The sequence below is a fragment of the Mesoplodon mirus genome, assembly GCF_964341445.2.
Source record: "Mesoplodon mirus genome assembly, chromosome: 4".
NCBI classification, from domain to species: Eukaryota; Metazoa; Chordata; class Mammalia; order Artiodactyla; family Ziphiidae; genus Mesoplodon; species Mesoplodon mirus.
The window spans coordinates 47,415,578-47,428,130 of record NC_138979.1 but is presented as its reverse complement, the minus strand read 5'-3'; the positions used below and the strand labels follow the sequence as shown (position 1 = coordinate 47,428,130).

The 12,553-nt window shown below is 32.1% G+C and overlaps 1 protein-coding gene across 10 annotated transcripts in view; it reads left to right on the top strand.

The window, feature by feature from the left end:
* Window positions 1–12,553, top strand: part of ZNF280D (zinc finger protein 280D) — a 121,918-nt gene that overhangs the window by 37,604 nt on the left and 71,761 nt on the right. For all 10 annotated transcript variants that reach the window (XM_082616668.1, XM_082616670.1, XM_082616665.1 and 7 more), the window contains 2 exons: window positions 4,520–4,690; window positions 4,835–4,944. In XM_082616668.1, coding sequence (XP_082472794.1) covers window positions 4,520–4,690; window positions 4,835–4,944 — 281 coding nt within the window. The remainder of the gene's footprint in view (window positions 1–4,519; window positions 4,691–4,834; window positions 4,945–12,553) is intronic.

Genomic DNA, 12,553 nt, shown 5'->3' with positions numbered 1-12,553 from the left:
TGAAATCTTATTTACTAATAGAATATTTTATTTCTTCCTGTTAATTAAGTAGGCTAACCAACTTTGACCTTGTTCGCACTTGGCATTAAACATGGGCTGAAAAAATCTTTATTTTTATTTTTTTATTTTAATTTTATTGGAGCAGAGTTGATTTACAATGTTGTGTTAGTTTCAGGTGTACAACAAAGTGATGTTATACATATACATATATTCATTCTTTTTTAGATTCTTTTCTCATATAGTTTATCACAGAATACTGAGTAGAGTTCCCTGTGCTATACAGTAGGTCCTTGTTGGTTATCTGTCTGATATATAATAGTGTGTGTATGTTCATCCCAAGATCCTGATTTATCCCTCCCCACCACGTTTCCCTTTTGGTAACCATAAGTTTGTTTTCGATATCTGTAAGTCTGTTTCTGTTTTGTAAATAAGTTCATTTGTATCATTTTTAAAAATTAGATTCCACATATGAATGATATCATATGATATTTGTTTTTGTCTGACTTACTTCACTTAGTATGATAATCTCTAGGTCCATCCATGTTGCTGCAAATGGCATTATTTCGTTCTTTTTATGGCTGAGTAATATTCCATCATATATATGTACCACATCTTTTTTATCCATTCCTCTGTTGATGGACATTTAGGTTGCTTTGATGTCTTGGCTATTGTAAATAGCACTGCACTGAACATTGGGGTGCATGTATCTTTTCAAAGTATGGTTTCCTCCAGATATATGCCTAGGAGTGGGATTGCTGGATCATATGGTAACTCTATTTTTATTTTTTTAAGGAACCTCCATACTGTTCTCCGTAATGGTTATACCAATTTACATTCCCATCAATAATGTAGGAGTCTTCCCTTTTCTCCACACCCTCTCCAGCATTCATTGTTTGTAAACTTTTTGATGATGGCCATTCTGACCGGTGTGGGTGATACCTCATTGTAGTTTTGATTTGCATTTCTCTGATTATTAGTGATGTTGAGGATCTTTTCATGTGCTTTTTAGCCATCTGTATGTCTTCTTTGGAGAAATGTCTATTTAGATCTTCTGCCCATTTTTTGATTAGGTTGTTTGTTTTTTTTGACATAGAGCTGCGTGAGTTGTTTGTATATTTTGGCGATTAATCCCTTGTTCATTGCTTAGTTTGCAAATATTTTCTCCCATTCTGTGGGTTGTCTTTTCATTTTATTTATGGTTTCCTTTGCTGTGCAGAAGGTTTTAAATTTAATTAGGTCTCATTGTTTTGGTTTTTATTTTCATTACTCTAGGAGGTGGATCAAAAAAGATATTGCTACAATTTATGTCAAAGAGTATTCTTCCTGTTTTCCTCTAAGAGTTTTATAGTGTCTGGCCTTCCATTTAGGTCTTTGATCCATTTTGAGTTTATTTTTGTGTATGATGTTAGAGAATGTTCTAATTTCATTCTTTTACGTGTAGCTGTCCAGTTTTCCCAGCACCACTTATTGAAGAGTCTGTCTTTTCTCCATTGTATATTCTTGCCTCCTTTGTCACAGATTAATTGACAATAGGTGCGTGGGTTTATTTCTGGGCTTTCTGTCCTGTTCCATTGATCTATATTTCTGTTTTTGAGAAATATCTTAAAATAATATCTATAAGTTAGCGAAGTCCTCTGATATCCTAAATACTCTGTTAAAAGGAATATTTATTAGGTTCTATGGCCACTAGTATGGAAAAGTGTATGGTTATAGTTAAATTCTCAATTAGGTTAGTGTGTTTATATTCAATAAACGATTTAGGTATAAAATATGATTACAGAGTGCTGTTATAAAGTGGCTGCACTAAATTTGTCTATAATCATTACTCAGTAAATGCCTATTGAAGGAGCAATGAAATTTCCCTATTGAAGAAGTTACTTTTATTATATACTATTAACAGAGTTCTTAATTAACCTAAAATAAATTAGTGTGTTATGAAAGAATTTTATCTAGTTGCAAATTCCTTGTACAGGCAATTATGCTTTGTATACTAGCAATTTTGATATATTTCAGATATTTGACTAAATAGAGATTTGGGGGAATTTTTAGATTATTCACTAATAAATCAGTGTGGAAAATTTACCAAATGCTTCCTGATTTTTTTAATAGTAATATCAGTACCTAAAATGTTTTTCCATTTAGATAATATTTAGTTGATATTCATTTCTTCGGGTATCACCTACATATTTGTAAAAAACTAGTTAGTAAAATAGGTAAGAACCAAAAGAAACAAGGAGAAAAAATAATTGTCTTAAGTCTGGTTTTACGAAACACATCAACTTTATTTATAGAGAAAGTCTGAGTTCTTGAAACTTCTTGGGACTAAGGACAGTGACTCCTGCTCTCCTAAGTTTTTTTCTGCAGAGAAACTTTAGTCTGTAGATTTGAACTACTATTCTTAAGATTTTTGTAGCCTTTAGCATGTCTTTACACTTCAGTTTTCTCATACTATTAAAATGGAGATTTTATTTTTCTTATTTAATGCATTCATTCTCCAGACCTTCAATCAGCCATTTGTAGATATAATTTTAATTCTTGCTCTATTTCAGTTAGGGCTTTCTGAAGCCCAAATAAGATAAATAAAACGTGAAATGCATTATAAGCTTTAAAGGACTCTACAACAAATATTTGTTATGAATGGTAACAGGTGCAATATGTTCAGTAGCATTAACTGATCAAGGTCAAGTGATCATGGATATTTGGAGAGAACTGGGTTTGAGTTTGATCTTGAATGAGAACAGGACTTTTACTGGCCGAGATAGAGGTGTTGACTGGGAAACAATACAAACCAAAGACAATAGAGATAAGTTAAAGGGTCAGAATTTAAAACTCTTAAATTCAGAGTAATTTTATTTCTTATGTTAAAAAATACTTATAATAAAAGTCCGATGTACTGTCTAGCCTACTATATAATCAGAATATTAATCCAAAATACCAGCACTCATTAGCTTTTCAGGTAACCTCAGCATCTCACAAGAATGCTACTGTGATTACACAAAATGTTTCCCAAGTTCCCATAGTATAGCCGTCAGTAATCACATGCTTTGAAGATAGAAAAAAAAATCATTTTTATTTTATCTCAAAGGATGAAACAGAGGAGCCAACTACTGTAATACTCTTATTTTCTGGGCATATTTCTCCTTATTAAAAAGCTGACAGGTGAATCTGTTACAATAATTTTTCCCCTCTGAAGTAAGTTAAGATATAAAATATTTTATTAGTAATGATAATAGCTGTTTTTTTATTATTAATGCTTTCTATGTACTAGATGTTGTGTTGGTTGCTTTTAAAAGTAAGATATGAAATTTTTTTAGTAATGATAACAGCTTTCATTTATTATTGAATGCCTTCTTTGTACCAAATATTGTGTTCGGTGTTTTAAATACAGTATCTTATTTGATCTTAAAAGCGCTGTATAAAATAAGGTATTATAACTCTTACTTTATAAAAGAACAAACTGAGGCTCAGAGAAGTTAATTAAATAAGCCAAGAATACATAGCTATCAGTGACAGAGCCTGGATTTGAACTTATCCTGTCTGGTTTAAAAGCCTGGAATATTTCTAGTGTATTTACTGCTTCTACTTTTAGTGTACAGTTGGGAGCATTAGAATATGATGTGCAGTTTTAAAATCCTTGTTACCCAGCCTGGTTATAGCCTAAATATCCCCATTTCCCTTGCTAATGCTCTGAATAAGGCTAAAATCCTTCAGCAAAAAGGTTATAGTTTTCAAACTAAGACTTCATTTAGGAATGAAATCCCTGTAAAAACAAAATTTTATGCAAAAGTCTAATCAATAAAATATAAAATCAGAGTTCCTCTGTCAAACACACCCAGTGTATTCCCTGAGAGGAGCCCATTAAGCTCTGGGGAAGATAATTTGAAAACCATAGTATAATACTAACTCCTTCTATTATGAACCCTTTCACATGAATGAATGAGGTTTTATCATTCAAGATTAGTAGTTTCCACTTTGTATGTAGGAATAAATGGATAATATAACCTAAAGCCATGAGTAGACCACTTCTTAGTTAGGTGGACAAAACTAACTTTTCATTAAGTCATTAAATAAAAAGCTTCTAAAGTGTCTCTCTAAATTTTTGGATTTTTGTTCTTTTTAAATGAACTCACTCACTTAAGCATCTAAAGTTAATTCTTTTGTGGGAACCCTGGCATATTCTATGTGCTTTAACTTTTTTTTTTTTTGCTTGCTCTGCCTTCTTTCATAATAGCTGTTTATATATTTCTTTATTTGACGTTATATTTAGTATTGTCTTACATAGAATGGTATTTTATGAATAATTTGAATATATATAGTATGTAATAGATATTTATACAGTTTCTTTATATCCCCTAACTTTTGATCACATCAATTTTTGTCATTATTTATTGTTATTTGTATGATTTGATAATTCAATTATATTACATTTAATTTCACTCCAAAGTATTTTTACTTAGTTGTAAGCAATGTTCTAAATAAAGTCTTTAAAAATAATTTCTGACTATTTAAATCATTATAGGTATGAATGAAAGTTCATTTTTATCAAAACGTCCTTCTACTTCTGAAGTAAACAGTGTTAATCCAAAAAAGTCTAAACCCAGTGAAGGTGTTTCTGGAACAAATTCCTCAGCTGTATTTTCTTCAGTTAAATCTCTTTCAGTGACATCTCCCCAGGCTATGCCATCAAAAGGTAAATATGAAATGTAGCATATAAAAAAGAAATTATAGTATTTATATATGAATTATAGAAATTGTAGTACAGACTATCAATAATGGTTATTGAAGGTTAAAAAGTGATGAATTTTGAATTATATATATTTTGAATTTATTTTAGGTACAAATATCTCATCAAATCAATCTAAAAATGGAACACCTTTTCCAAGAGCTTGTCCAAAATGCAATATTCATTTCAATCTTTTGGATCCTTTGAAAAACCACATGAAGGTAAAACTTTTTCAAAATTTAATTTTAAAAAGGTTTGCAAATCCCTAAAAATATTGATTGATTTGCAGTAAATAATGATTTGTTCAGATTTTTAGATAAATATTCTCATATTGGTATTTACATATGTTAGGTAAAAGTTTATATTCATAATGATTGTATTCATATAAGATTTAAAAATTTCTTCTGAATCATCAAATTTAAAAAATAAAGTTCATATACATTATAATGTCTCCTTATTGTATTCTAACTTTAAATGAAAATATTGCATTGTCCAGAATATCTTATTTAGTAGCTTATGCATACTTGAAACTTCTTAAAAATAGGCATTTTATTATGTGTTTAATATTTCATATAAGTTAACAGTTCTTTAGTTATCTTTTTTGTTCATACTAACATGTGTGTGTCATGTTACTCAATGAAAATCTTAGTTTTACTTTAATTTCAGCACTCAGACATAAACTCCAAATGATGGAGGATTTTATATGAAATAATTGTTTTAACTTAGTCCAGAATATAGTTTGTGTAATTGTTATAAATTAATTTGAGCTTTTTATTGGTATAAGAAGCTCCTGAAATTAGATTATAAGAAATTTTCAAAGTACAAATGAAATAGGAGGTTTAGGTAACACTTCACTTAAAATATTTTGGTAGATATTACAGTACCCTGCTGTGTCTATGGAAAGATAGCCTGTATTCCTCTTCTGTGCCCGGTATAAATGCAAGGAAGGGGGAAAGAGACAAGAAAAAAGGCAGTGTAGATCATATGGAGAAAAAAAGGAAGGAGAAGGATGCAGTGGTAAAGAAATATCTATGGAAAAGTTTCAGGGATTGCTCACTGTTTCAGGGATTGACAAATCTTTTTTGAAATTCAGTATTTTACAAAAAAAGTAGAAAAAAATAAAGGAACTTTTTAATTTCAAATATAGTCTATTTAAATACAAAACTCTATTTGATCTGTGACTACTTCTAGCTCGCAGTATGTACTCCCTGATAATTGCACTTTGTGGTTTGTTCTTATATGAGAATTAACCTGTACAAGTGCTTTCAGTTTTCCTATTTATGTAATATTTTGATGAGATAACCTGATGTTTTTTCATGATTTCATTTTGGACATAGGGAAAAAAGAAAGGGCTAAATTCTTTAGTTATCTTTAGTTATTTGAATAGGTAATAGTCATATGATTCAAAATTGAAAAGTTTACAAAGGCATACAAGTAAAAACTCTTATCCCTGTCTCTATTTACCTGGTTCCCAGTATGACTCTCAAAGAAAATAATTTTTTTTTTTTTTTTTTTTTTTTTTTTTTTTTTTTTTTGCATTACGCGGGCCTCTCACTCTTGTGGCGTCTCGGGTTGTGGAGCACAGGCTCTGGACGCGCAGGCCCAGCGGCCATGGCTCACGGGCCCAGCCGCTCCGCGGCATGTGGGATCCTCCCGGACAGGGGCACGAACCCGCGTCCCCTGCATCGGCAGGCGGACTCTCAACCACTGCGCCACCAGGGAAGCCCCAGAAAATAATTTTTATTAGTTTGTTTTCTATCCTCCCTTGTCTTCTTTCTGCATAAACGGGTGAACACAAGTGCTCTTACTTCTTTTCTGTTTTGTGTACAAGCTGTAGCTCATTATATATACTGTACCTGGTGAGACTGGCAATCATTTTCCAAAATGTAGCTTTACTTCCAAAACATGTTATAGCATTGTTTGTGATTACTCATATTAGAAACAATCACAACTTCATATAATATTCATATAATAAAACACTATGCAGCATTTTTAAAAAGGATGGAATCTCTAGAATGATGATATGGGAAGATAGCTCTAAGACATATTATTGAACTAAGCTGAATGTATTATGAATAATTTATTATATTCCTTTATATCATAAAGAAATCTTAGAGAATAGTCACCAGATCTCGGACAGGGAAGTATAAAATTATGGAGACTTTATGTTCTAGATTATGCATTTTATACATAAATTATAATTTACAATAATAATTTCTATTTAAAAAAATAAGATTTTTAGATTATTTGTAAATGATTATTTTGCTTTTATTATAGATAAGTAGATGACTGTACCACAGAAATAATGTTTTCTTTCAGTGAAGAATACCTAAAACATAATTCAAATGTGCTACAATAATAACAACAATATACTTACCTGAGACCATGTGAGACTACTAAGCTTTAAATACGTTATTTCACTTAATCCTTAGAAAATTCTTTGAGATAGACATTTTTCTCATTGTTTTATAGCCAGTTAATTGGCATAACTGGTATTCAAACTTTTAATGGTAAAAAGCTCAAGTTCTCCCAAACACTTATTATTATTCCCCTTTTGACAAGTGTATGGGCTATTTAACTTGGAGATAGGTACGTTATTTCTGTTTAGGGAATTTGATATTTATCAACCAGATCTAGCTTATTAATTACATTATTTAGATTTCTATAACTTAACTTATTTTTTTGTTTACTTGCTCTGTCATGGATTGAGAAATACCACATCTTAATCCACATCTTTCACCACCAATATATTTTTTTGGTATATTGCAATTCTGTTTTAAGATTGTTGCTATTGTTTGTGATACAGATGAATCTCTTTTATAACTGTATTGTGAATGCATCCTTTAGCATTTTTATAAAATGTCCTTTTTTGTCTTAAAGTTTAATGCCTTTTAGGCTCACCCCTTGTTTTCTTCTGGTTTCTATTTGCCTAGTGTATTCTTTGTTTATCCTTTTATTTTCAACCCCTCTGAGTGGCTTTGTTTTAAGTATGCCTCTTGCTTTAAGCAGAAAGTTGTGATCCTATAATGAAAATCTTTTTTGTTTCAGTAGTTGAGTTAAATTTACTTATTTTCATAGATGTGATAGGTTTATTTGATCTTGGTTCTGTCACAATTTTTTGCTCTTTTCTTCCTCTTTCTCTCTCTCTCTCTCTCTCTCTCTCTTTCTTTCTTTCACTATGTTGTTGCTTTCCATGTATGTAATTTGGGTTTTTATGGAAGTTGTATTTTTGTTTTCCTTTTTATCCTTCTAATTTTAATGTTAATATAATTCCAATAGTCTTCTATTCCTTTGGCTATTCTCTACTATTAAAATTGATTAAAGTAGCATTAAATTTCCTATTCTTAACCCCATCCTTACCTTCTCCTCTCCTACTGATTTTAGTCAATATTATCTTTCTGAGTGTACTATTTCTTTGTAATATTGAAAATGCTCATACCTGCACTTCTTTATTTGGTAGCTCTAAATTATATTCCTTGATGTACTGCTACCATATGTGAAGCAATCTATGAACTCTCTTGACCTCATATTTATTGTCCTTTTACCTCCTTTCAGTTTTTATTTGTTGGTTGTATCATTTTTCCATTGTCAGGGCATATGACATTTTCATTCAGTTTTCTTAACCTTATTTCCGTATTTGTTTTAATTCTTTTCCACAGTAAATATATTCAGTGCTCATCACCAGTCTTTTTGTTATGGTTCCTTTGGTTATCTCTTGTTTGACTAAAGTTCATCCCATAGTAATTTCCTCAGGAAGGGCCTGAGAACAGTATTCTTTGAGTTCCTTCATGTTTAAAACAGTTTGACTATAGTCCATTCATGAAAGACAGTTTGGCCAGATAATAAAGTTGGAGCCCACTTTGAGGATCTTGTTGGTGTTGCTTTTGTTTTACAATATCTAATGTTGTTAAGAATTTGGGATAAGCTTGAATTATTTTTCCCTTTATAAATGATTTGCTCTTTTTGCCTGGCTGTCCAGAGGATTCTTTATTTTGAAAGACTGATAATTCTGCAGTGACTTCGTGTTGAGAATTTTGGATCAATCTTCTCTGACATATAGCATGTTCTTTCAGCTTGTAAATTTGTGTCTTCCTTTATTTTAGTGCAGTTTTCTTGATTTGTATCTTTAAATTCCATACAATTGTTTTGTTATTTGGGAGGCTGGGTGTTGTCCAGTACTCATTTGTTCATTTGTTCAATGTCCTTTGTCTGGCATATTTGTGATTTTCTTCCTAATCCTTTTAATTCTTTCTCTCTTCCCTCTTCTCCTCTCCTCTCCCCTCCCCTCCCCTCCCCTTCCCTCCTTCTTTTAATTTACTAAGCTTTTCTCATTTATTTTATTTTCCAACATCTGTTCACCAGTGTACTTTTCTAATTTGTGTTTAGCTATCTGGTTTTATTTTTTTTCTCTACTTTTACTCTTGATTTTGCCAGTCTTTATATCTTCTTTTTGTCTTGCCATCTCTTTTTGCTTTTTGGTCTTCCAAATAGACACAGTTGCTTCATTAAGTTTTTTTAAATTTATGGCAAAAATTTTGGCCCCTATTTTTATCTGCATCTGCTCTAAGGTGTTTTTGTGAGAATTTTACACTTCCTCAGTTTATCTTAAATTATTTTTGTTTAGATGTAAGTTCCTATCATATTGAACAAGGTAGATTTTCTTGGGTTAGTTGTTTTGTACAAAGCTTCTTTTGGGAAGCATAGGTTGCCAGGATAATCTCACAGCCTATTAGCTGGTTTATACAACTTCTTCCTGTAAGTGTAACTTGTGTGTCTGATTTTATATGTAGCATTCCTTTTCTGTTTCTCTGTACTGAATGAGGTTTGAGGAATTTCTGCCGTCCTTCTTGCTCCAGCTCCTACACTTGGTTTTGCAAACAAAGAACATAGATTTGCACTTCATGATGTGTATTTCACCTTAGAATATATGTTTTCCTGACACTTTCTAAGGTCTGTTAACATTGGGTTCTTTTGACTTCTCTGGTCTGCTTCCAGCTGCCTGTCTTCTGCCTGATCTGGCTGCTTTTGGTAGTGCTTTCATATGTTGTGGAGTCTGTGGATTCTATCTGACTTTGAGTTTTAATGAAAATTAAATTTTTGGAATTTGGTTGTTGTGGTTTTTTGGATGTATCTCACAAGGAGAAGGGGAAAATGTTGACTTATGTAGGATGACCATATGGGAAGTTTTTTTTTACTATTTAAAAATGGTACCCCTTCTTTGCTCTGGAAATCCCATCTAAATTTTTAGGTACTAACAAAGCAACAGAACATGGTATATCTATTGGGAGAAGTAAAGATTAGAATGGTGTTTAGATGTTATCTACTGTTTGTCAAATTATAGTATATGGCATTAAAGTGTTTAATATTTGCAGAATGACTAACCCAGGAAATAAGGGATGAACCTGGGGTTACAGTGAAGGGCTAGAACCAAAAGGGTACTAGGGCTGAATAAAAGGTGACCAGTTAGTGTTGGGCCGTAGCTCAGCCGTGCCATCCATCACTTGTTCTGTCTTATCATAAAACTTTAAATCTAAGCCTAGTTCTCATTTCTTAACTTCCTTTCTTGCCTTTTGGATATTTTCTGTAAGATACTGTCCTCTCAATTACTAAATCCCCCAACCTTCTTCAGTGCACCTCACCCATTCTTGTTTATCAGTGGTTTATCATTCAGCTATTTTATAGGAATATGAAACATTGTTTAAACGATATTGTGAATGAGATTTGCATGTTTATTTTTAAAATCTGGTCCTATCTTGCTTTTCTGTAGAACAAAAAAGAAACTGGAAGAACAGCAAGCAATTTATCGTCTATAATGCATTTATGAGTATTTAGAGTAACAAACGTTTATAGATGTACTAAATTAGACATTTCTGGAGAATATAAACCTTGCAGCACACTCTACTGTAGATTACATAGATTATTTTATAGATTTCAGAAGAGAATCAATTCTCAAATATGACTCAGAGTAACTCCTACAGTCTGAAAGCCAGATTTAACGTTTGAGTATATAAGATTTCCCACATTTCTAATTAGTGAGACTATTCTGTATTACGTCATTTTGTACATTATAATTTTTTCCAATTGATGTTTGAGATCATCCCTATAGTAAAACTGCAGATAAGATGAGGAATTTTGTCTATCAAAATGATGTTACTGATACACATCATTTGTAGTAAGACATATATTAAATCATTTTTCTAATAGTGTTGGTGAGTTTACTCTGACTCATCCTTTTCTCCATTTGTCCTTAAAGTCAAAAACAACATTTTTTGACTTTAGCTTTCTAAAGTCCTTTGTAACAGTGCAACTTTTTTTTTTTTAATAAATTTTATTTATTTATTTATTTATTTATTTATGGCTGTGTTGGGTCTTCATTGCTGCGAGCAGGCTTTCTCTAGTTGCAGCAAGCAGGGGCTACTCTTTGTTGCAGTGCGTGGGCTTCTCATTGCAGTGGCTTCTTCTGTTGCAGAGCACGGGTTCTAGGTGCACGGGCTTCAGTAGTTGTGGCTCGCAGGCTCTAGAGTGCAGGCTCACTAGTTGTGGTGCATGGGCTTAGTTGCTCCGTGGCATGTGGGATCTTCCCAGACCAGGGCTCGAACCCATGTCCCCTGCATTGGCAGGCGGATTCTTAACCACTGTGCCACCAGGGAAACCCCAGTGTGACTTTCTTAAGTTTGAGCTCTTAAATATTATGTGTCTTAAGAATCTAGAAACATAGGTAGCAAAACCTTTCTCATTTCTCTCTTTTTATTGTGGTTTCATTTCAATTGTGTTTATTCAGAGTGGTAGACTACAGAGGGTCATATTGTCTTAGAGAATTAATACCCTTATCCTAATTTAGCTTACGGGTGCAACCTTAACTCCTAAGCATAAATTATGTCACTTTTTTGTCAGTTCATTTTATTTAGTATTTTTTTCTCCTCTCTTTTGGATCTATTTCAGATTTTGTGTGTGTGTTTTTTTCCTCTGTAGGTTTCAGAATTGAGAAGTGAACAAAATAAGTGCGATCGAAGGAAATATTATAGGTCTGTCTTGCATCAAAAGTCCAGCTTCTCATGTGACACAGAAAGTTTCACCAATAATGTCACATTTCAATATGGCAGGAGAGGAAGTGGATTTTATTATTCTTAGAAATGGAATAGAGTTGTGTTTAGATTTTCAGACTTTCTTATGTTGCTACTAATTTATGAGATAATGTGTTTAGGAAGAGTTTAAGTCAGTTGGTTTATATTGTAAAAGAATTACATAGGTGCCTTGTTAAAAAATACAGATTTCTGGGCCCTACCTCTAGACTTTGTGGCTTATTGGTCTGAAGTAGGCCCAGGAATTAGCATTTTGACAAGCACTTCTGGTTTTTCTAATGCAGGTCTTCCTTGGATAGCCCTCTGAGTAAAACTGCCTTAGAGAAATTCTAAAACTGAAAATTATGTACAATAAATTAATTAATTATCTTTTTGGGAAAAAAAAAGCTCATGTATGAAAGTATTTCACATTGGAACCAGTTTATATGACATCTTCATTTTCCAAATGAGGAACTAAATTTCCCCGTCAAATGTATAAGCATTCTAGATTTCAAGATGTAACTGTTGAAGCGTTCAAGACATAACCGATGGTTCTTTATTTTTTCCCTGTGCATTTTTTTAGCACCTTGAGTCTAAGGAATGGCAGGTTAGCTGTGCTCAATGTCCAGTTCCAACCAATATTAGGAAATTTAGTATATATATAGTTAAACACATACATTATGGCATGTAAAACTCATTTCCTTTCTATACTCTGTCATGGCATGGATATGAACAGTGTTTAGTTTTAATTTAAGTGTTGTTAAATATT